Genomic DNA, 25990 nt, shown 5'->3' with positions numbered 1-25990 from the left:
CATATTACAAGGAATGTACCATGCTTTATTTAATCCTTTCCATAAAGTTTGATTTTCTGGGTATTTCTAATTTTCCAGAATATTAAATAATGTTCAAATATATGTGTTTGCATAAAGTTTTATCTTGTATTCTTATTTATTTTCAGAGTGAAGTTTACTGAAGTTGGATTTATTTTATTTGATTTGATCAAAAAGGTATGAACATTTCTGAAGATCCTGACACATATAGCTTTGAAAAAAATTTTAAAAGGAAGGACGGCATTCCAGTGAGGACAGCAAACACCATCTGGAGGGAAAAAAACATCATTTGAAAATGACCCTCAAGTCCATTCAGAAGACATAGGTAGATGGCCATATCTTGATGAAGAAAAACATTCTTGTCCTTATTCAAATGATTCCAGGCTACAAAAAATAAAGAAAAACAAAGTGAGTAAACTTGACTTGATTAATGATCCATAATCCAGGTAGCAACTTAAACTTATAGTATATATTCTAAAGGTGATAGAACAGGAAAATATCTATTTGAAATTACTAGGAAAGGTATTAACCATTATATGTTGTTAAACAATATGCAAGATGTCTCATTCTTGATTTCTCTTTAGTCTGAACTTGCTGAATAGTTTTAGCAGTTTCAACATAATTAAATTAACTTTAATATTTTAGCAGATGAAACAGAAGTACTGTCATTTCAATAGGATAAAGACATATTTCCCTTCTTCAAAACCACTCACTAATAACTCGATAATAAAGAAAGATTATTATGAATAGCTGAATGTAGCAGCATTCAAAAGAGAAATTACTTCACTGGGATTAGGTTGTGAGCCTTCGACAATTTTATGAACAGGGACATTCTTAATGAATGGTCAGATTTCTTTGAGCTTTGAGTTATTTCTACATAGAAATGTTGCTCATTCAAAACATTTGAATGAGCAACATTTCACCATGGTACACAGAAGATGATTTTATAATTATTCCTTTGGTTCAGTCCATTTAGACAAGCCAACAGACACACTGGAATATAAGGAAAAATTGAGATATTAGAGGCTGAGTAAAGATGAGGGCAGTAGGAATGGAAGGAAAATGATGCAATTCCAAAAAGTCTTCCAGCAAGACACATTGAATCCTGGACAAAGGAGGAGGTACAGGTGCCAGGGGGGTCTGGTACCTGGATGATGACTGAATAGGTTCCACAGAGACTCTTGGACAACTGAATGACCACTCTGATGAGGCAGACAATCACTTGAAGTCCACTGAGAGCTATGAGAATAGAAAATAAGATGATGTTCCATTCCACTACGTGCGCGGGTTCCAGGCACTGAATCCATTCTCTGGAATCTGTAAGGAAACTGAGAGAGAAGAAGGAGTTGGTCAACATGACACATGGCCAAGCTTAAAGACTTGGTCCAAGGAAGAAGGATGTAAGTTTTCATACGTTTGGGAAATTAATATATATATTTAATACATAATATTATTCAATATTAATTTATCAAATTATTCAAATATAAATATTGAACATGTGGTATACACAGCACTGGGCTATGTTTATTGTGAACATGCTTGCCTCAGACAATTCTAATTCACTTAGCAGGCAAGATGCATACTGAAGAATTCAACAGCAATGAGAAGCTGCACATGTCAACACCAAGAGAGGCAGAGATTGACCATTTCCTAGGAACCTGAAGTTAGCCTGGGCTCTCAGGGACAGGGCTGAGCTAGCATTGGATATAAAATAACAGGTGGTAAAACAGCAAAGAGAAATGATGCTAGTTATTCCTATACTCTGTCCCAAAGCCCTTTATAACAGTGGTTCTTAAATTTGAGCATGCATGCATGCATGCTCAGTTATGTCCTACTCTTTGTGACCCCATGGAATGTATCCTGCCAGGCTCCTCTGTCTATGGGATTTCCCAGGCAAAAATACTGGAGTGGATGCCATTTCCTTCTCCAGGGGATCTTTCCAACCCAGGGACTGAACCCGAGTCTCTTGCGTCTCCCGCTTTACAGGCAGGTTCTTGCTGAGCCATTGGAAAAGCCCAAATTTGAGCATACATCAATTATCTGGAAGGCTTGTGAAAATGCAGATTCCTGGGCCCCAGCCCAGAACTTCAGATTCAGAAGGTCTGGATGGGACTGGAGACTTTGTGTTTCTAAGTTCTCAGGTGATGCTGCTGGTCTGGGGTCCACTGTATGTTCTGCAGCTTTTAAGAAAATTGAGCATATGAAGGGAAAATGCAAAAGACCCAGCAGTTTGATCCATCTAGCTAAGCACAGGATTCTGAGGATTAAACCACCTTCCTTTAAGATAATCTTAAAACCATGTTGAATTATCCTGACTGACTTTTGCCCACTTCCAGGTCAGTTATGGCCATTAGAATTTCTCCAAATGTAACACTCTCTTTGTTGAACTAAATTGAAATAAAAACAGATCGCTTCAAAAAAAAAAAAAAAAAAAAATCCCCTGAAGAAAAACAATCAAGTTCGATTACAGGGTAGAGTTGTTTGTAAATATCTTGTTAATAGCAAGATGATTTTTTCCAAAGCAGCCATTCAGGCAACCTTGGTGCCAGCCAAGTGGCATGTAACTCTCCTTCTTCCCTTTCTTCATTTCCTTTTCTCTATGTTCTGGGACATTCAGAGGCACTCTTGAAAATTTCTTAATATTGCTAATGAATGTCTGAAGTGGTAAACAGTACTGAATATGGACTCAGAACTCCTGGATCTGTAGGATCTAGGGTTAGGAACTTTACCTCTTTGATCTGGACAATGGGTGTAAAATACCTAACCCTAGGATTATTGTGAATATTTGATGAGAAGAATGTAGAAATGCTTTGGAATCTATAAAGCATGATGCAGATGTAATTTCCTGTGATCATTTCCCAAGAGCCATTTCATACACCCTCCTAATCCTAGTTCAATCTCAGCCATCAGGAAAGATAATCACTTCAAGATCCTTTCTCTAGACTGTTCCCAGTCTATCCTTTGCACAGATCATCCAATACCTTAAAGGAAGACGACTTGCAAGATTTCTATTTTTATCCTAGGATATGGTTCTATTTATTTTCCTTGTATAAATAGAATGAGGCATGAGTACACTAGCAGGGTCTGGGAAGCAACAGAGAAGTTTGCCCTGATGTTCATTCTCTCCACAATCTCTATACACAGTTTAACACAGCATTTACTTCATTATGTTATAAATATATCCATAGCTTTGTCTGTGTATCTAGTTCCTCACTAAATGGTGTACTATGAGAAGACTGTAGTGATTTATCTATCTCTGAATGGGCACATCTAAGGCCTAAGGCAGTGCCTGGCACATTGCAAAGATCAACAAATGCTTGTTGAATGAGACTGATTCAGGATTCTCACTGGTCAGGATGCCAGAGGCTGAACCAATGGCTGAACTTGCCTGCCACTAGCAGATGGAAGACATCACATGGTAAAGAAGGTTATGCAAAGCCATGATTTTAATAATAAAACTTGGCATGTTGAGAGATTATTACATTTAATTTGTGCTTTACTTCTGTTTAATTTTCAATTGCGAGATGATTATTACCTCCAGTTTACAGAGTTTCGGAGATATCCAGACATTTGTCTAAGGCCATTCAGTTTGTAAGCAGGAGATGGGAAGACTTGAACCCAGAGTCACAAGCATAGAAGCGCTGTGCTCCAAGGGAAATGTACATTCTCAGGCTGTCATCTCAGCAGAATGTTCTCTTAGGTTTGTGTGAGTTTCTAGAGGGAAGTGAACCTGTGTGATTTATTTTTGATTCTCTAGCACCTAATCCAAGGCCTGGACATAGTAGGTGCTTAATAAATATTTGTTGAATAAATGTACATATGAATAGCTAGGCTGGGGGGAGCGTCCCTCGTGGTCCTAAGACTCCAAGCTCCTAATTCAGGGGGCCCATTTGTGATGCCACATGCCACGATGAAGATCAAGAATCCTGCGAGGCACAACTAAGACCTGGCATAACCAAAAAATACATAAAATAAAAATACATATTAAAAAAAGAACTGATTTGGGCAACTTTCACATTGAAATTGGAGCCTTATTTGGTTTGATGGTGGGGAAAACTTTAAGGGTTGACGGCATAAAAAATGAATCTTTGTACCCAGTGAGACTTTCTACATTAGGGCCCCCTTTCCTAGCCCCTTCAGTCCCAAAGGAGTGTCTCCTTCAAGTGTTCAGAAAAAACCTGAAATAATTTTCTAGGTTCTCAGACCTGAAGGAGAGCTCTGCTCACAGCATGTGGAGTCTTGAGGAAGCTTTAGAATAAAAGCAGCTATGGGCAGAGAAGCAGTTGTGCTGTCCAGCAGGATGAGGTGAGTATGTAAGGCCTGAAATGGATGTGAGCTTTGTTTTCCTTTTTAAAATATTTATTTATCTACTTTTATTTTTGGCTGCACTGGCTCAGTAGTTGGTCAGTTAGTTGCCCCAGGGCATATGGGATCTTGGGCTTCCCAGATAGCACAGTGGTAAAGAATCCACCTGCCAATGCAGGAGATGCAGGAAACTTGGGTTTGATCCCTGGATCAGGAAGATACACTGGAGAAGGGCATGGCAACACACTCCAGTATTCTTGACTGGAGAATCTCATGGACAGAGGAGACTGGTGGGCATGAGATTGCACAGAATCAGACATGACTCAGGATGTACCCATGTGGGCTCTTAGTTCCTAGACCAGGCATCCAACCTATGTCCTCTGCATTGAAAGTTCAGTTCAGTCGCTCAGTTGTGCCCAACTCCTGTCCATCACCAACTTCTGGATCTTGTTCAAACTCATGTCCATCAAGTCAGTGATGCCATCCAATCATCTCATCCTCTGTTGTCCCCTTCTCCTCCTGACTTCAATCTTTCCCAGCATCATGGTCTTTTCCAATGAGTCAGTTCTTTGCATCAGGTGGCAAAAATATTGGAGTTTCAGCTTCTGCATCAGTCCTTCCAATGAATATTCAGGACTGATTTCCTTTAGGATCAACTGATTTGATCTCCTTGCAGTCCAAGGGACTCTCAAGAGTCTTCTCCAACAACACAGTTCAAAAGTATCAATTCTTTAGCACTCAGCTTTCTTTTTGGCCCATCTGTCATATCCATACATGACTACTGGAAAAACCATAGCTTTGACTAGACAGACCTTTGTCAGCAAAGTAATGTCTCTGCTTTTTAATATGCTGTCTAGGTTGGTCATAGCTTTTCTTCCAAGGAGCAAGAATCTTTTAATTTCATGGCTGCAGTGCTTTTGGAGCCCAAGAAAATAAAGTCTGTCACTGTTTGCATTGTTTCCCCATCTGTTTGCCATAAAGTGCTGGGACCAGATACCATGATCTTCATTTTATGAATGTTGAGTTTTAAGCCTTCTTTCACTTCTTTCACTTTCAAGAAATAAAGAGGCTCTTTTGGAAGGCTCTTCCTGCATTGGCAGGTGGATTCTTAATCACTAGACCACCAGGGCAGTCCCATGAATGAGACTGAACAATAGAGCCAGTCATGGGGAATTGAGAAGAAGGTGTAACTTCCCCAAGGAAAGGTACAGACCCTCCTTCATTTATTCTGTTAGAATTCTGAGCACAGAATGAGACAGGGAGAGATTCAGTGGATCTCTCCCTGTATCTCTGTCCAGGCCCTTCTTCTCGAGCTGAAGGGCCTATAAGTCCAGTACAATGCCAGTATGAGGCATTCCGTAATCCAGGCTTGGGTCCCTCAGCACCTGACTGAACTACCAGCCTTCAGAGCAAGGCCACCCGTTGGAGTCTTCTTTGCGACACACTCAGTAAGCTCCTGGCTGCTTCCACAAACTCTTGCACCTACACTGTCCTTGGATCTCAGACCACACTTCGCTGCCCATTCTGCCTGGTTCTATCTCTGTGTGGCTCCTGATGGTATAGCTCCAGATGGCACTATTTGAGGGCACTGTGATGCTATCCCAGCCAAGCCATTTTACATCTGTAAGAGTCTACATGTCCAATGTGCTTTGGCCACAAAACGAGACTGATTTCTCAGAACAACTTAGATCCCCAAAGCTCCAGCAATTGCCAGACCACAATAACCATGAAGTTGTTCTGCAGTAGAGTAGAAACATGGCTTTCATCTGGAAATGCTAATGACAGCCTCAACATGCTGTCATGCATGTGGGATTAAAAGACTGGAGGAAAAAAAATATATATAAACAATGACTATGTCGGAACAAATTGGTCAGAATATCAGTAAACTATTAAGAAAATTCTGGACTAAGGTAGATGCACAGAACCACAAAGTGATCACGAAAAGTGAGTATGAGCATGAAGTCAGGTGTTTCTGACTTTCAGATATCCTCCCAAATCAGAGAATTATTCCTTACCGTCCTGCAGTGCCTTCAAAGGCATACTCCCAGCCATCAAGAGTACGGCAATACGGACCTTGAAGAAGGCCCAGAGCAGATATGACCAGGCAGTATCCAGAGAAAGCAATTCCAAGAGCAGAAAAGATCATCGACAGCACTGTCTAAATTAAACATAGAAGGAGGTTAGTGCCATAGAATGAGATAAGAGGATATTGTAAGCAAATAATCAGGTAGGTAACCTTCCCCTACTCATCCAAGCCTACTGAAGTCTGTGCAATACCCATGTCCACAGAAAAATAGAAACATTCAATCCAAACCCACTTGACCTGAAAAATAAGTTTTTAAATGATTTTTTTCCTTGGCATGTCACAGAGAAAATTAATTTCTTCCTTTTTTTTTCCTGGAAGTTTGATATCAAAATAATGATAAACTCATATATGAATACAATAAAGGGATGTGTATCAATCAATCTATACTTTGTTATTGAAGATGTTATTTTCTAGGTAGGGTGGATTCTCTAAGAATCAAAAGTTATGATCCTTGTATTTCTCTTAAGATCATAATTGAATATCTTCACATACAGGAATGTGCAGGGAAATAGCAGGTGTTAGCTTATATGGTCATGTTTATACTCAAGTGAGAATGGATTGATGAGGAGCAGGGTGTTTTCATTTGAGTAGAAAGAATGAGCAGTGTTTACTGATAGATCTATACAAGCTAAGTTGTGAGATTAAGTAGATTGGTCTGATCTAAAAGGGAATTCCACATCTCTACAAATGACCTAATTTTGTTTCTTTTTATGGTTGAATAATATTCCATATATAAAACAGATAGCTAGTGGGAATGTGCTATAAAGCACAGGGAGCTCAGCTTGGTACTCAGTGATGACCTAGAGGGTGGGATGGGGGTGCTGAGGGGGGCTCAAGAAGGAGGGGATATATGTATATATATATATACAGCTCATTCACTTCATTGTATAGCAGAAACCAACACAACATTATAAAGCAATTATACTCCAGTAAAAAGAATAAGAAGGAATTCCTGCAGAGGAGTAGAGGGGAGTTTATGAAGACCAAATGGGCGTGGTGCTGATACTGAGAAAACAGGGTCAATAGGACATGATCCAGCTTATAAAGTAAATGCAGCTTAGGAGATCCAGGCAAAAGATGCCTTGGATGCTGGATCAAGGAGATCAGACATCATCCTTCTGGGCAAGTGGCTTCTCTCCTCCCACAACCTTTCATTAAAAAATTTTCAAGTTTACACAGATGTTGAAAATATACTACCCTTTACTTGGACTCACCTCTTTTGACATCTACCATTTTTGCTTGCTCTTCCTCCCTTCTTCTCTCTATGTATATGTACATCTATACACACATCAATTTAAAAATACATTTATTACATTTTTGTTGCTTAACCATTTGAAAATAGCTTGCAGGTATTGAGATATCTCATCCCTAAACACCAGTACTTATCTTCCAAGAAGAAATATATTCTATTACTCTGCAATTGGTTTTCACTTTTTTGTACAGGAGCCAATGAAGGTTTATGCACAAGGCTACATCTCTTTAATTTCCTTTAATCTATACTATTCATACTGACTTTTTTTCTTTTAGGATATTCAATTATTTTTTAAGAGTCCCAGCCAGTTTTCTTGTAGAAAGTCTCACATCTAAGAATTTTCTGATTGTTTCTCACAACTGGACTTGAATGAAACGTTTTGGCAAGAACACTTGATCTGTGTGTGTCCATTATGAGCTTCTCACTGCTACTGATGATGCTAAATTTGATCTCTTGATTAAAGTGGTGTCCTTTGGATCTATAAATGGATATTTTCTACTTTTCAATTAGAAAGTAATTTGTAAGCTAATACTTCGATACTGTCATATCTTGTTCCCAAAAGACATTTCAGTGGATGGATTTGGCATCTACTGATCCTCATACTGGAAGAAGCACAAGCTGGAATCAAGATTGCCAGGAGAAATATCAATAACCTCAGATATGCAGATGACACCACCCTTATGGCAGAAAGTGAAGAGGAACTAAAAAGCCTCTTGATGAGAGTGAAAGAGGAGAGTGAAAAGTTGGCTTAAAGCTCAACATTCAGAAAACGAAGATCATGGCATCTGGTTCCATCACTTAATGGGAAATAGATGGGGAAACATTGGAAACAGTGTCAGACTTTATTTTGGGGGGCTCCAAAATCACTGCAGATGGTGACTGCAGCCATGAAATTAAAAGACGCTTACTCCTTGGAAGGAAAGTTATGACCAACCTAGATAGCATATTGAAAAGCAGAGACATTACTTTGCCAACAAACGTCCATCTAATTAAGGCTATGGTTTTCCCAGTGGTCATGTATGGATGCGAGAGTTGGACTGTGAAGAAAGCTGAGAACCGAAGAACTGATGCTTTTGAACTGTGGTGTTGGAGAAGACTCCTGAGAGTCTCTTGGACTGCAAGGAGATCCAACCAGTCCATTCTAAAGGAGATCAGCCCTCGGATTTCTTTGGAAGGACTGATGCTAAAGCTGGAACTCCAGTACTCTGGCCACCTCATGCGAAGAGTTGACTCCTTGGAAAAGACTCTGATGCTGGGAGGGATTGGGGGCAGGAGGAAAAAGGGACGACAGAGGATGAGATGGCTGGATGGCATCACCGACTCGATGGACATGAGTTTGAGTGAACTCCGGGAGATGGTGATGGACAGGGAGACCTGGCGTGCTGTGATTCATGGGGTCACAAAGAGTCAGACACGACTGAGCAACTGAACTGAACTGATCCTCATACTCACTGATCGCCAATTATCACAATCAGTGGTTGTATTATGTGCTGTGCTTCATCGCTCCGTTGTGTCTGACTCTTTGTGACCCCATGGACTATAGCCCGCCAGGCTTCTTTGTCCATGGGGAATTTTCCAGGCAAGAATCCTGGAGTGGGTTGCCATGCCCTCCTCCAGGGGACCTTACCAACCCAGGAATCAAACCCAGGTCTCCCGCATTGCAGACAGATTCTTTATCATCTGAGCCACCAGGGAAGCCCAATGCTGCTTTCTAATTCTATCATTTTTCCTCATTTGTAAGTTATCATTTTTCTGCACAGAAGAACTTCTATTTCTTGTTTCTCTTCTCTGCCTCTCTCTTTCTGCTTTATTGTGGACTCATGGATTTTCTAATTCATTGTTATAACTCATAATTGTTATTATTTTAGGTGCTCATATGGCCCAAATATGACCAGTGGGAACATCCCTTCAAGTCAATCCCTGTGCCCTTGGACATATGTCTGTCATTCTTGAGCCTATCCTTGCTTTCTGGCACAAGGTATCCCTAGACCTGGAACTAGTAAAGAATCCACCTGCCAATACAGGAGATGTGAGTTTGATCCCTGGGTTTGGAAGATTCCCTGGAAAAGGGAATGGCTATGCACTCCAGTATTCTTGCCTGGAGAATCCCATGGACAGAGGAACCTGGTGGGCTATAGATTATGGGGTCACAAAGAGTCAGACACAACTGAAGTAACTTACAACGTAGACCTGGAATAGCCCTTTTCCCAACAAGACATAGGATTAGCTTTTGGGCAACAAAGTGACATGAGCCAATAAATTATTTTGGAAACTTCTTATAACAAGGGTATCCTAACAACCAGAAGTGAGTGAGCCACAAAGAAGAATTCCAAGTAGAGAAAACTTCAAGTCGTGTTGACAAAGACATGCACTGGATGGAAAGAGACATTAAAGAGGCAATGAGTAGCTAGAAATGGGCTGAAAAAAATTCTAAAGTTTGGGACTTGAATGAAAAGGAGACAGAAACTGGGATGCCAAGAAATGTAGTTTGGTTAGGGAGAAAATTTAATTTAGTTTTTAAAATGTTGATTTCAAGTGAGAGTAGGATGGCCAAACAAAAACATGCAGAAGCCAGTTGATAAATTCAAAAGCTGAGATAATTAAAAATGAGAAGAAAAAACCTGTGATTTGTGGAACAAAAGTTATCTCAAATTATATGTCTTTGTTTAGAATTATTTAGATGTTAGATGAATGTAACATTGATATCAATAACCTCAGATATGCAGATGACACCACCCTTATGGCAGAAAGCGAAGAAGAACTTAAGAGCCTTTTGATGAAAGTGAAAGAGGAAAGTGAAAAAGTTGGCTTGAAGCTCAACATTCAGAAACCGAAGATCATGGCATCCGGTCCCATCACTTCATGGCAAATAGATGGGGAAACAGTGGCTGACTTTTTTTTTGGGGCTCCCAAATCACTGCAGATGGTGATTGCAGCCATGAAATTAAAAGACGCTTACTCCTTGGAAGGAAAGTAATGACCAACTTAGACAGCATATTAAAGAGCAGAGACATTACTTTGCCAACAAAGGTCCGTCTAGTCAAGGCTATGGTTTTTCCAGTAGTCATGTATAGATGTGAGAGTTGGACTATAAAGAAAGCTGAGCACTGAAGAATTGATGCTTTTGAACTGTGGTGTTGGAGAAGACTCTTGAGAGTCTCTTGGACTGCAAGGAGATCCAACCAGTCCATGCTAAAGGAGATCAGTCCTGAGTGTTCATTGGAAGGACTGATGTTGAAGCTGAAACTCCAATCCTTTGGCCACCTGATGTGAAGAGCTGACTCATTTGAAAAGACCCTAATTCTGGGAAAGATTGAGGGCAGGAAGAGAAGGGGACGACAGAGGATGAGGCGTTTGGATAGCATCACCAACTCAATGGACATGAGTTTGGGTAAAGTCCGGGAGTGATGGACAGGGAGGCCTGGCATGCTGCGGTCCATGGGGTCTCACAGTCGGACACGACTGAATGACTGAACTGAACTGAACATTGATACATGATAATTATGGAAAATTAGAAAGAAGCATTTTAAAAATGAAAGAAAGAAAAAACAATTATGCTTTGTTTTCCTATTTGATATTAGTGATCTCCTTGGTGGCTTCACATAGGATGAAAGCTCTTTTAAATTATGTTTCTCATATTGATTACAACAGAGTTTTGCCACCTCATAGGATGAAATAAATAGTTATTTTTTCAGTAGATTTCTGTTATACTTTGTAAAAAATATTACCTATTCATCAAAGCCATCTTTGAAAAAGGAAGAAGGATGTTTTCAAAAGACTGAGTTCTTTATTTACCAAATGTAGCCTTAAGCAGTTTGCTAAAAGGATAAGTGGAGAATTTTCTTATTTGGGGAAGTTGCAGCCATAGCATAATACATATATATGTATACATATATAGATTACACTCTAATGAGAGGATACAATTGGACAATCAAACAAAGTAGCTTCAAAATAAAGTGGGAATAAGACTCTCTGAGTCACAGTTTCATTTTCTATAAAATGTAGATGATGCAGATAGTTAGAGCACCCTAGGGTTGGTTCAAAAATTAAAGCATAGAAAAAATTATTTGAAAAGTGAACAATATAATCAAAATATTATCTATTATTTCAAGTGCTCTTATCTGGCCAAGATTTGTTTTCCAAAGATAATGACCCACAGAATGCTGGCAGAAAATGACACTCCACAGAGGAAATGATAGCAACCAAGAAGTTCATGGGGTTCAAGTCATGGTGCTCCAATATATGGCATCTTGGCATATTAATATCTTAAGCTGAAGGAGTTTGAGGAAACGGCAGAAGCAGGAAGTTCACTCTATCTGACCTCCCCCACCTTTCCACCCTTCTTCCTTGAAACGGGTCATAAAACTCCCATGTGAAAAGTACCCTAACTGCACCAGGAGGAAGGAAGACATTCCTACCACCAGACTGGAAATTTGGGGCCAAGAAATCCGTGTAAACCTTGTTAAACTAAACCTTACCTTCCAAGCTACTTTTTCACCATTTAGTACTCCTAGCCCAAACCCCTCTGACTTGCCAATTCTTTGCAAGTTAATTGTTGTTTCTTTGTCTAAAAGGTACAGAAGCTTCCTACTCTGCTCTTATCTTTGGATCTTCATTCTTTTGTGTAGACGCCTGTGGAAGTCTCACCAAAATACGGATATATTCTATAAAATCTGTATGCTTTTCTCAACTTGTCTTTGTCAGTTTAATTTTCAGACCTAGTTAGGGACCCTAAAAATGTGGAGGAAAACTTCATTTTCTTTCTTACAGTTTCTGTCACCACCATGGAGTGCCATTTCCTGAGGACACCCTGCTCAATTCTGAGGTTGCAGTCAGAGACCCTAGACCTCTGACATAAGCTGGCAGAAGAATTCTTGCTGAGTTAGTTTCTTAACTCTCTAAGAAACTGGGTGGGCCAGTTGGACGAAGGTGATAAAGATCCATTCCTTTCCAGATTCAGACTGGCAGGAGAAAAGCATTTGTAAGAATTAGTTTTTGAGATTGTGACTCTGATTACAATTTGGTTTGGGGGTACTCAATGGTTATTTTTAAAAAATATTTATTTTTATTTATTTATTTAGCCATGCTGGGTATTAGTTGTGGCACACAGGATCCTTGCTCTTCATTGCAGGATGTGGGATCTAGTTCCCCGACCAGGGATGAAACCCAGGCTCCCTGCATTGGGACCTCAAAGTCTTAGCCACTGTACTAACAGGGAAGTCCCTGAATTGGTTATTGATCCTTTCCCTCCCAAAAATGGGTATTGCTTTCCTGATTGTCTCTTGTTTTGTGTCCTCAAAACTTGGCTTGGCTTTCTGCCCATTAGGGCATGCAAATGTCAGTTCTTGCTTTAGCAGACAGCCAAACGTCAGATTGTAAGCCCTGTAAGGATGACTATACAGAAATGTGGTTGTGCCCCATTTGTGGCTAGCATCCTCCCAACTGCTCTTTGGAGAGATTGTCTGAATCTTTTTTCTTTTGGCTATTGTATAGTCAGGCCCCTCAGGATGGCCGCTCTTTTGCTGTCTGTACATATCCTGTTCAACCAGTGCCTGCTTCACTTACACCTTACTCACAAGACTGACCCTCCTATATACTTGCCTCAGGCCTCAGTTAATGATTGTTCTTATTAAAGGACCAGTGAGAGGTGTGCCCTTCTGATGGTTTCCCTGGTAACTAATGAGCCAACTGAAGTAAATTCACTATAGCTGGCAATCTCCCCCCACCACCACCCCAGGGAGTGAAGACTGCCACCATACCCTGCCTGCCATCCACTGCACGTGGATGGGGGTGGGGGTTGTCACTCCAGGACCTTGCTTCAAGTGTGTAAGGGCTCCCATCCATTAAATCTCTAATGTCTCAGTTGCTGACTCCAGGAGCTTTCATCTGTCTTGAAGCTTGAAAGCCTGTGGGGTGTAGCCCAACAGCTATCTTTGGAAGAGGTTTTGGATCTTAATAAGGCTGTATCTCTTATACCCTATTTAGGGACATCTTTTGTGCCCATGGGCTTCCCTGGTGGCTCAGATGATAAAGAAATCTGCCTGCAATGCTTGAGACTGGGGTTCGATCCCTGGGTTGGAAAGATCCCCTGGACAAGGGAATGGTTACCCACTGCAGTATTCTGACCTGGAGAATTCCATGGACTGAGGATCCTGGCAGGCGATAATTCATGGAGTCCAAAGAGTCAGACACGACTGAGCAACTTTCACAATTGTGCCCATGGTTAAGTGCTAATTTTGAGTCACTTGATAAGTATACCTTTGGTTTAAATACTTGAAACACTTTTTAAAGAGTTGTATGGTTAGAAGTTGGCTGAATTGGAGGTTGATATTCAGAGACTGATAGAAACCTTTTAAAAAAAGCTTTCTCTCCTAAGTGACAATAACACTCTACTCACAGGAAAAGAAAACATGCGGAAGGCTTTGTAGAATGATTTATGAAAATGTTCCAAACACACACAGATCTAAATCTAGAACATGGAGATATTTCCATTTGCATCATAGCTGGAAATCTTCTCCCCGATGTAAGGAAACAGCTTGAGGATAATGTAGTCTAATGGGCAGGTCAGCCTCTTGCCGTCATTCAGGCTACAAATCAGTTCTTAAAGGAATGAAAATACAATTGTCTGTCTTACAAATTGAGTCTTTACAAAACCAGAAATGCAGCTGTAAAAGCAAAATTTCACCAAACTACCAATCCCCAAACCTCTTCTAACACAAAATGTTGGAAGAAATTATAAAAAATAAGAAACAATTATAAAAGACATTATAAAAGATTGGAAACAGAACAGTTCTGCACTTAAGAAAAAGAAGAAAAAATTTAAGCAGGGTTACCCCAGTCCTCTGATAATAGACAAATCATTTGAGCTTGTTAGTGAACATGTCTTGTGCCACATTGAAAAACTGTATTAATATTATGAGGAAATGTATTCTTCCAGAAATTATGAAATAATATGATATATTCATAAACTTTCCAATCAATAGAATGTTGATATGTAACAGTTCATAATTGCTTACTTCTTAGTTTACACTAGAAATGAAAATTTCTAAAGGTTAAGAATTCTGATTAACATATATAATTAAAGTTCGGTTCAGTCACTCAGTTGTGTCTGACTCTTTGCGACCTCATGGACTGCCGCACACCAGGCTTCCCTGTCCATCACCAACTCCCAGAGCCTACTCAGTCAAAGTTACTAGAAGTAATTAAGGAATGACTCTGTATGGAAGGAAAGTAAGATGTGCTTTTGATTAAAGGTATGAGCTATAGAGATGAGTTTTTGTTAAGGGAAAAGAGTAATTCCAAATAAAATAATTGGTTGTTTCAGAAAGCGGAAGAGGAGAAAAAAGGACAAACTGGCTGAATATAGAGTTGAAAAAAGAGAGAGGAAATTGTATGCTGTCAGTCTGGCTTTAACATGAAAAGTTGTTGTTTCACTAATCATGTCTGACTGTTTGCAACCCCACGAACTGTAGCCCACAAGGCTCCCCTGTCCATGGGATTTCCCAGGCAAGAATACTGAAGTGGGTTGCCATTTCCTTCTCCAAAGGGTCTTCCCAAGCCAGAGATCAGAAACCTGTGTCTCCTGCTTGGCAAACAGATTCTTCACCAGTGAGCCACCTAGGAAGCCCTCAATGTCAAAAGCACATGGATGAAAAGCTAGAATGGGGTCTTATCACAAATTTTATTGGACTGTTGGTATCCTCTTGATAAGAAATCATGAAAGGTGTTTAACCTCTTGTGTAATCTACCCAGAAGCAAAGATTTTGTGTTTTATCAAAATAATTTCCGGGGCTTCATGTTGTTTTTACCACATCTTTGATTATTTAAGACAATAGAGTCTTCATTACTTAGAGTCAAAGGTTTTTGCTTATTTGTCTATTCTGTCTTACAATTATGTAACTTTCTGTATTTGCCTTTGAAACTGTTTATCTTTAGTGAAATGGATCACAAGTATTGTTTCACAGTTACTTGTGATCCTATTAATGTTTGATATTTTTGACAAAGTTACCCCCAAATCAAATTCTAAAGTCTTTTTGACCTCCAACTAAATTTGGGATTTTCCAGAGGACCAGTGAAACATCTCTGTAATATTTTCTCTTTCCTTAAAAAGAGAGAGAGAAGGAGAGGGAGAGAATAATTAGGTTTACTTGATATATTAAATTACATGGAAAGCTTTGTCAAATAAGAAGTGAATTTTAGCCTTTTTAGGTTATATTTGTAGGGTGCATGTTACTAATATAAATGTTCCACAAATTATATGGCATTCCTAGAAAAGTATGTCCTAATATAATGTGTGTGTGTGTGCTCTGTCACGTCTGACTCTTTGTGATCCCGTGGACTCTAGCCTGTCAGGCTCCTCTCTCCATGGGATTTCCCAGGTAAGAATACTACAGTGGATAACCATTTCCTCCTCCAAGGGATCTTCCAAACCCAAGGATCAAACCTGAATCTCCTGCATTGCCAGGCGTCTTCTTATACCACCAGTGCTGCCTGGGAAGCCCCAGTATAATGTTAACAGTCATAATTCTAGTTATTATCTTAAAATGTTGTAAGTCTCAGAAGTAATCAAAGTTTATTGTCTTTTGTATTATATTAAACTCTCATTAGGGCTTCCCTGATGGCTCAATGGGTAAAGAATTCATCTGCAATGCAGGAGACACAGGAGACGTGGGCTCAATCCTTGGCCAGAAAGAGTCCCTGAAGGAGAAAATGAGAACCCTCTCCAGTATTCTTGCCTGAAAAGTTCCACGGAAGGAGGAGCCTGGTGGGCTACAGGCCAAAGGGTCCCAAAGAGTCGGACATGACTAACTAAGCACACAAAAACTCTCATTAAGTCTTTAACCTCGGCCATCTTAAAGTCTTTTGTCATTAACAGAGAGTCATTGTTTTATTCTGATGCTTTTGCAGAAGTATTTATTTTCAAGGAGATTCATAGAAAGAATGCTAACAGGTACAGGTTTGTGATAACTTTAACAGCATATCACTGAACTGAGTAAAACTTTCCAAAACTCTTACAGAGAAACTGATGGATTCATAAAATGGTTAACACAAGATCATGCAGGAGAAAAATTAAGTACATGGAACTGATGAGTTACAATTCTTTATTACTTTCTCTTTAAAACACTGCTGGTTCCTTAGTGTTTTGCTTTCCATATTTAAGGAAACTGTTTTCTCTTTTCTTTTCAGCTATCTATATCTTAGAGCAATTTTGTAAAGTATACCTTTATGAACAAAGATGAAATAATTACTTTATCTTCCTACCTGATCCCTCCAAAATTTGAAAACTCTTAGTGATTATTTTTATTTTTCTGGCAATATAATTATTTGCATAAGTTCAATAAGAATCTGCTCTTCTTTAACATGACACAATTGGAAAAATTGGTTATATTACCAAGGCTTTGACTAGAATGTCGTATTTGAGAATATGCATGGAATTATATACGACCAGACAACTTTAAGGAACTAAGGTTGACTTTATGGAGCCAATGAAGTCCCTTGGAAAAAGTGGCCTGGTACCTTGCTTACAGGATTCCCAGCGGCTTTACCAGGTGGGTAATGAAAGTCACTTCCTGGCAGGTGCAGAAATCTCAGGATATTTGGGGGACCTAAAGAAGAAAGAAATTAACTGAAATCTAAGGGAATTTTACATAAAGTCTGATGGCAATCCTTGGCTTGTCTTTCTAGCCTGGGGAGAGGATTAGAAAAGTCTCATCTGAGATTCCTTATGAAAAGTTCCAGCAAAGAGGACATTAAAAGAGTCTATATGGTCATCACTATTCTTGCTGAACTTATGTAAATAATCAGGCCAAGTTTAATGCAACTAGATTTATTTCATAAATGAATTAGTCTTTGGCTATTTCTGGTAGAAATGAGGGTTATTGTATAGGAAAAAATATGGAAAATCATTGGAAAATCATAACACACTTTGTGGATATCAGATTCTAGTCTTATTCATTGTCTTAGGATCCACTGGACTGGATCCTAAATTCTTTTAGTTTCTTTCAATATCTGGCTACAATTCCCCAGATTAATGTTTCCAATTTTTCTTCCACCCTTCTGACTTGGAATCATTAAGAACTAAAACTTCCCCTTTTCTGAAACTGGACAAGCTAAAGCTAGGCAACTTGATATAAATGTTAGAGAAAACACCACCATAGCTCATGTTAGACAATCTGTTCCTGTTGCTGTGTGAGCCTTTCAGAAAGTTCAGCAGAACACCTGATGACTTTTCCAGAGACATTCAAGCTACGAAGCAGAAAACTCGGTTAGATTACCTTTCCCTGCTCTCACTCCATCTGACTTAGAGTTTCAACAACTAGAAGACTTCTCAATTAGAAACCTTCTCAACTAGCCACTCTCGGGACTCAAAACCTGAGTTTATAGTTCATTCTAGCTGTTAACTTTTTGCTTGTTTGCTTTCATGCGAATGTCCAGGACTGAGAGACTGATTCATTGGGTTATTGGACAATGTATGCCCTCATTTTCTGGACTGTGAAACTTCTTCAGGGAAGTTTCAGACAGAAGAAGAATGGGATTGAGGGCACACTACCCCAAAATATGGCACCTTGGCACATTAATATCTTAAGCTGAAGGAGTTTGAGGAAACCACAGAAGCAGAATGTTCACTCTGACCTCCCCTACCCTCTCACCCCTCTTCCCCATAAAACACCCAGGTGAGAGGTACCATCCCTGAACCAGGAGGAAACAAGACATTCTTACAGAGTCTGAAATTTGGGGTCAAGAAATCTGTATTAATAAACGTTTCTTTTCCTAGTTACTTCTTCACCTTTCTCTATCCTAACTCAAATCTCTCTGTCTTAGTCATTCTTCACAATTTTATTACTTCTTTGTCTAAAACGTTTAGAAGCTTGGTGTTCTAGTCATGCATTCGGGTCTTCATTCTCTTACGAAAATCACCATATACATGTAAAAATTCAACATAGTTTGTATGCTTTTCTCATGTTAATATGTCATCAGTTTAATTCTCATACCCAACCAGGGATTTTAAGAGGGTTGAGGAAAACTTCTTTCTCCTCTACAAAATAAATCTTGGCTGACCTAAATTTGCACTCCAGAGCTTCAGAAGTCACAAACTGGTGCAGGCCCAAATCTGGCCTGCACAGTGTATTTAAACGAGAATTAATTGCCAACATTTTATAATTGTAAAGTGTTACTTAAAAACTCCGTATTTCCACTTCCTATTGAAAGCTGAGAATTATATGGCTACCAATATAGTGGTAGCCATTGGTTGGATCTGAGTAGCGGTTCCCTCTCCTCCTTAAATAGAAAATTTTCTCTAATGTCTACAGCCTCACATATTTCATTGCTATCAAATATTTGGCATCTGGGAGTACATCAGCTGGGATCCCTATTCTAGATCATACTTTGAAAGAACCAAGCAGGGAATCCAAGGAATTCTTTCTCCCTTCCTCCTGCTCTTCTCACTGAGATGCCAGTTGTCTCATGCAATGTCAATTATAAGACAGTATCAAAATGCTACAATATTTCTAGCATCACTTTGTGCTGGAAATGCTAATAGTGAGTTAAGGCAAACTGAACACATGGATTTTTTTTTAAATACTTAATGGTATAAACATTTATTTTCTAGAAATTTCCTGAGTATCGTAAGTTAAAATTTACTTGAATCCATTGTTTCACCTAAACAATTTTGAAAACTTTTCTGTAGTATCACACCAGCAATTACTGAGGGCTGTTTGAGTCAATTGCTTAAAAAAAATAGACACACAGAGGGAACATATTTCAATCTTCTAACTCTTCCCCCACAAGAGGCACAGTGGTAAATTACACAACTAATTCAATCTTTCAAAAGCAACAGTCAAGGAAAGCAAGCCACACAATCCTGGCTGCACATTTAAATTTGATTGCACCTGGAACCAACCAAGTCAGGGTCTCTGGGGGTGGGATTCTAAGACCAAGCTCCCAGATCATTGTAGTGCACAGCCATTGTGTAGAACCACCGTTGCAAAGAATGCCTCCAAGACCTCTAAGCTCCTCCTAGTTAGTGAATCATATTCTCTTTGAGTCACAAGTGACTCATCTGTAAAACAGGAATAGCAATAATATAATTCACTGAGTAAATGTGAACCCACTGTGAAGTGTTATGCAAATATGAATAAGTGATAATGATCATGAGGAAGGGAAGTTGGATAATGATGGAAATACAGGAGCCCAACACCTCAAGGAGATCAGCCCTGGGATTTCTTTGGAAGGAATGATGCTAAAGCTAAACTCCAGTACTTTGGCCACCTCATACGAAGAGTTGACTCATTGGAAAGGACTCTGATGCTGGGAGGGATTGGGGGCAGGAGGAGAAGGGGACAATAGAGGATTTGATGGCTGGATGGCATCACTGACTCGATGGACGTGAGTCTGAGTGAACTCCGGGAGTTGGTGATGGACAGGGAGGCCTGGCGTGGTGGGATTCATGGCGCCGCAGAGTCGGACACGACTGAGCGACTGAACTGAACTGAACACCTACTTGTTGAGCATAAGCTTAGAAAATGTGGTTGTATTATTCTCTCTTGATTCTATTTTAATTATTTTTAAAGTTCCAATTTGAAAATGTACATAATATATACAGGGATAAATCTCACACTACTTGGAAGGAACTAGACACAGAAGACGAATTTTCTGTGATTCCATTTATATAGAATACAAACTAATCTATAATGATAAAAAGCAGATCAAAGATTAATCTTTTGGGGATGGTGGAAATGTTCCATCTCTTGACTATGATGGTAGTTTCATGCGTGGAGTTCACTGTCAAAACTCATGGAATTTTGCACTTTTAATTGAAGCCATTTCCTGTTTGTCGAACTTCCCTGTGGCTCAGAAGGTAAAGCGTCTGCCTACAGTGCGGGAGACCTGGGTTCGATCCCTGGGTCAGGAAGATCCTCTGGAGAAGGAAATGGCACCCCACTCCAGTACTCTTGCCTGGAAAAATCCCATGGACGGAGGAGTGCAGTAGGCTACAGTCCATGGGGTCGAAAAGAGTCAGACACAACTGAGCGACTTCACTTCACTTCACTGTTTGTAAATTAGCCTCTGTAAACTTGATAAGGGAAAAAATAGACTCACAGAAACCCAGTTAGGAAGAGGTAGTATTATATTCTAATTTCATGTATCTTTAAATCTTGAATTTCTAGAAGAATATAAGCAGAACAAAAGTGGAGGAAAACTGTATGCAAAATGGAAGAGAATTTTTGTGAAAGTAAACTCTTGGACTCTGAAATGAAAGGATCACGGAAAGGGTATGATAGTGCCAGTATTTTCGTGTTTCTGAGTGAGAGGAAAGAAAGCCAGAGCCCACTCAACCATCCTCAAAATACTATTTGCTCTTACCATGTATTTTTTGCTGCAGTTTTCACTCTGGCAACACTTATAGTTGTTGTCATTCTCCAATACAAGAAGAACTGCTGCTACTACAAGCATCTATTGTAAGGAAGAGAAACAATATAAGAAATGAAATACTAGTTTGCATTCAAGCTCATAACCAGAACTCGGTGTTTCAGAGCATAGACTCTGGGATCTCGTAGATCTGGGTTCAAATCCCAGCTCTTCCTCTTAATAGCTGTGTAAACTTGAGAGTCCTTTCCTATAAAATGGTGCTGAGAACTCACCTCTTTAGGTTATTATAAGGTATTGCATGTAAAATCTTGAATAGAGTGCTTGATTTATAACCAGTGACTGATAAATATTAGCTATTATTATCATGGTTATAAACTATGAAAGGCTAATGATTGGCCTGCCCTGGTAGTCTAATGGTTGGGAATCTGTCTGCCAATGAAGGGAACACGGGTTTTATCCTGGCTTTAGCAAGATTCCACATCACCCAGGACAACTAAGGCCATGGGTCTCAACGTGAGAAGCCATTACTATGAGAAGCCTATGCACTGCAACAGGAGAGTATCCCCCACTTGCCACAAGTAGAGAAAGCATGCTCGTAGCAAGGAAGACCCAGCACAGTAAAAAATAAATAACTAACATTTTTAAAATAAATAAATAAAAATTTAAAGAAATAATGATTAAGTAGGAATAAATAGTATAGACATGAGATGACCATTCTCTGTAGCAAACCTACACTTCTTACTGACTCGGTTGTAGAACAAAGGAAAACCATCCTCCAGACCTTGGCATTTTCCATCCTCTTTCCACTTTCTGCCCTCTGAGAAGGCAGGTGAAAGGTATGGTTAATCTGAAACTAAATCTCTTAATCCAGAGGCAAGTACATTCAGATCATCTCAGATTCAAATTTTCCAATGTATTTTGCCTGTATCAACAAACCGGGAGAACTCAGTGTATTCTACTTCCCTCTCTTGATATCTTAGGCAAAAGATTTAAGTTCTGGAAAGAACATGGATTTCTTTATGTTACAGTTGTTGGTTTGGCGAAGTATGAGTTGTGAATTGTTTCTGGCAAATTCTCCACCTACCCTTTTCTCCTACTGTTCAGTACTGAGTCCTGCAGTGGAGTTAGACCATTGTTATTTTACTGCTTGGAGTGAGCATTCCCAGTTTCCAAATTCCTTCAGCCCATCATTTATTTACCTATGTATTTAATTATTTATCTATATTCCTCTCTTTTCTCCTAAAAGGATTTGCTCTTGAAAGAGTATTTTTCAAGAAGTCCTAAACGGTAGAAAATAGAGAATAAGTTCTTTTCACAGTTTTAAATTTTACATGGACTATAAGCAAAAGTTAGTCCTACATTCCCCTCCTTTCAACACTGCTAGTTATCACCGTTTCAAAGAGATTCTGGTTTAACTTTCATAATGCCTTGCAAATCTCCTGTTTATTACAATTATATATTGAGAGAAAGAATGTCAAGATAAGACACAGTAAACTAGGTGCCGAAATCAGCTTCATTACAATACTGTTAGAAATAATTAAACCTAAACCCTAGAGCCCTGTGTCAAAGGAGAAACACAGGCAAGTTCTGTGTTGAAAGAGAAACTGCTTTCTCTTTTTGTTGTAAAGTATAACTGCAGTACAGAGGGCTCAAGAATAATGGAGGAAAACTACCAAAAATTCTACTACTTTCTCATGTTTTGACTATTTACTCCCACATGTGTGTATTTTACATAGCTGCAACCATAATGTATTAACAGTTTTGTTATATCTGTTTTCCTTAACACAAAATAATATGTCCATGTTGTTACATGGTCATAATCATAACCTTCACCAGTTATGAAATTAATAGACCATAATTTATTTGGCCATGTCTATACTATGATGCTTCTAGCTTTATGCTATTATAAATAATGCTGACGGGCTACAGTCCGTTGGGTTGAGGAGAGTCGGACACAGTTGAGGAAGTGACTGAGCACACGCATGCAAATAGTACTGCCACAAACATCTGTGTATACATTTCTTTCCTTATTTTGGATTATTTCCTCAGAATGAATTCTCCGATTTAGGATCACTGAGTCAAAACACATAAGCATTTTCATAGGTCTTAATATATCATATCAAAAATTTCTCCCAAAGGGTTACATTTATTTATAGTATCACCATCACCATCGATTATATACCTAGCATATAGCATGTGCAGTAGCACTGGGTATTAATAATTCAAAGTTTATTAATTTAATGTGAAAGCGGTAACTAAATGAAACCATTTTTCAACATAGCTGTTCTAATATTACAAAATTAAACACCCACAAAAGTGTAGAGATAGACTACAGTGGATTTTCTTTTCTGCTATTATTAGTGTAGGAAAGTTACAGCACACATGTGGGAGTTTTTAGAAATGATACAACCAGGAAAAATGTCTTTTCCTCTGAATTGCCAACATGATTTTTTATCAGTTTGTTTTTAAACAGCACAAAGTCATCAGGAAAACGTTCATTCGTGGATTTTTACTGTAGATACCTTGATTTAGTTTTCAAAAACACCACTATCATTAGGGGTATAATGTCAGACAATTTAATAATGGTATGGTCCATCCTTCAGTCAGTATTAATAATCACGATAGTCACTGGCTGCCTACATGTCAGTCTCTATCCTGGGCACTTCGTACATGAGATTTTATTTAATCCCCACAATTTCCCTCAAAAATAAATGTCATCATTCACATTCTTCAAATGAGGACACAGAGGCCCAAAGACACTGAGTAGCTTGCTTTAAAGTCTCATGACACAAATCACAGAGCTCAGGCTGAAACTCAAGTTTGTCTGAATCTTCAAGTTTATGCCTTTTCTATTGTCTTAATACCCCTCCAAGCTAGAGAAATCCTGAGTGTAAATAGAAAATCCATTCTGGAAAAGGGCAATGCTACTGGAGATTCAATAGCATAAGTTCACATACAACTTTCATAAGGACATAATGTTATGTCCACAGCTTTCATAAGGACATAATATTTCTACGTCCCATCAACTTTTAATAGGACTAACTTCCTGCATTGCTGAAGCTATATAAATAAGCAGTTTATTGAATACAAAGCTACCCTCCAAGTCCTCACTGACTTCCTGCCTTTTTATCCCCTTCCATCTTCCAAATCCCAAACCCAGGACTTGTAGAATGATTTTTCCATGATTCATCATTTTCACTAGGAACAAGTCAATTCTTAATAAAAACTCCCCTTCGGCAATCCCAAGTTCTCCAAAGTTACACTTACCATGATACCTGAGAAACAGATTCCTTCAAAATACCAGACGTAGTTGGTGAGTTTATTGCTGGATGCATAGGAAGCTTGCCCATTGGGGAAATATAATAATATGTTCACAATTATACTCCAAAGTGCAAGAGGAATCAGCAAACTACTCAGGCAGCTTCCACATTTCCGAGACCCCATTTTACCCTGCTCAGAACCTGCAGGAGATTTCAAGAGTGTAGAATTACATCAAGCCTGTTTTTTGTTTTGTTTTCCCCCATACCTGTCTTTTTTTTTTCTTTCTCGAGATTACCTACCACTTTCTGGGTCAGAGCCCTTCAGTTCATATTCATGAGGAGCCAGGACTCGGACAGAAATGCAGCCCAGGATCTTGTCGATGTGGAAATAGTGGTTTACTGTTTGGAGAACAATAGACAAAGATCAACTAGCTGAAGAGCTGAGCTGGTCTTCATCCTGTGCCAAAGGAATGCAATGCTTTTACCGCTTTTTAAAATAAGTCATTTTCCTCTGAGTTAGAGCACTCAAGACGGAACCCTGAGCGTGTTTGCAGAAGGAAGTTGGGGTGGGGGTTGGAACTGAGTCTGGCAAGTTTCATACCAAGCAAAGGACAGGGCTTCACAAGGAAACGACCAAGGGATCTTATACTGGCATGGGATGTGCAAATTGCTCAAATATTTTGACTCTATGTATCTGTCTTTTTTTTAGTATTCTTTTTGTTTCTCTATGCTCACTATTCACCAAGCACTGTTTAAGCTACAGAGGACACAAAAAGGACAAAGAAAGCGGCAAATCGGTGGCTGAAGAAACATTACAGTTGATGAGTTTATTGGTAGAAAACTGGAACAGCTTTCCTCTTAAGAGTTCACATCTTTGTCTCTACTTCTCTGAGAAATAATAACAGGAATTACATTCATATCTCTTACTGTTTAGGAAAAGGAAGTAAAAAAAAGTTGAGTGATTTGATTATCATTTTATGAGTAATAAGACTGAAGTGAATTGAGGAATGCTCCCTTCCAAATTATTGCCCTAAATTTAATGAGCCACTGTTGCTGCTGCTAAGCCACGTCAGTCGTGTCTGACTCTGTGCGACCCCATAGATGGCAGCCCACCAGGCTCTGCCATACCTGGGATTCTCCAGGCGAGAACACTGCAGTGGGTTGCCACTTCCTTCTCCAATGTATGAAAGTGAAAAGTGAAAGTGAAGTCGCTCAGTCTTGTCCAACTCTTCGAGACCCCATAGACTGTAGCCCACCAGGCTCCTCTGTCCATGGGATTCTCCAGGCAAGAGTACTGGAGTGGAGTGCCATTGCCTTCTCCGTAAAGACCCACAGACCCCTCTAATTCTGATGAGATAAGGAGAAGGTTATGGGAAGGAACCTTGGCTCTAATATGTTAAATATAATGTAGACAGTGGTTTAAAGAATTCAAGGTTTGGGAATTCCAATTGTTAGGACTCTGCCAAGGGCTTGGGTTCAATCCCTGGTTGAGGAACTAAGATTTCACAAGCTGCATGGTGCAGCCAAGCAAAATGAAAGAAAAGAACTCAAGGGTTGCCTGACCTCATTGCCACTGTTTCTGCTGGTAACCTCAGAACACTGCTTGACAACTTTCTTAAGTCTCAACTTCCTAACCTGTGAGATGAGAATTAAAAAATGGTACATTTCCCACAAAGATAAATGTGTGGGTTAAACAAGATT

The 25990-nt window shown here is 39.3% G+C and overlaps 1 protein-coding gene across 3 annotated transcripts; it reads right to left on the bottom strand.

The window, feature by feature from the left end:
• Window positions 1–4: 4 nt before the first annotated feature.
• TM4SF18 (transmembrane 4 L six family member 18) lies at window positions 5–24756 on the bottom strand. 3 transcript variants are annotated; one of them, NM_001184724.1, is given in 6 exon segments: window positions 5–402; window positions 1166–1346; window positions 6339–6481; window positions 21024–21113; window positions 24297–24490; window positions 24590–24756. In NM_001184724.1, coding segments are annotated over 5 exon segments (606 nt in total). In that variant the 5' UTR covers window positions 24474–24490; window positions 24590–24756; the 3' UTR covers window positions 5–387.
• Between the last annotated feature and the right edge of the window lie 1234 nt (window positions 24757–25990).

Source organism: Bos taurus, chromosome 1, assembly GCF_002263795.3.
Source record: "Bos taurus isolate L1 Dominette 01449 registration number 42190680 breed Hereford chromosome 1, ARS-UCD2.0, whole genome shotgun sequence".
Classification (NCBI taxonomy): Eukaryota; Metazoa; Chordata; class Mammalia; order Artiodactyla; family Bovidae; genus Bos; species Bos taurus.
The sequence above is the reverse complement of the archived record's forward strand: the minus strand, read 5'-3'. Positions and strand labels throughout refer to the sequence as shown.

Coding starts and splice junctions, on each gene's coding strand:
- TM4SF18 (XM_005201790.5), bottom strand. CDS start 24,473: ATGGGGTCTCGGAAATGTGGAAGCTGCCTGAGTAGTTTGCTGATTCCT. Junction 1,347..21,023: donor ACTGCAGCAAAAAATACATG/GTAAGAGCAAAT, acceptor CTTCTCTCTCAG/TTTCCTTACAGATTCCAGAG. Junction 403..1,165: donor CCTATTCAGTCATCATCCAG/GTACCAGACCCC, acceptor TATTTTTTGTAG/CCTGGAATCATTTGAATAAG.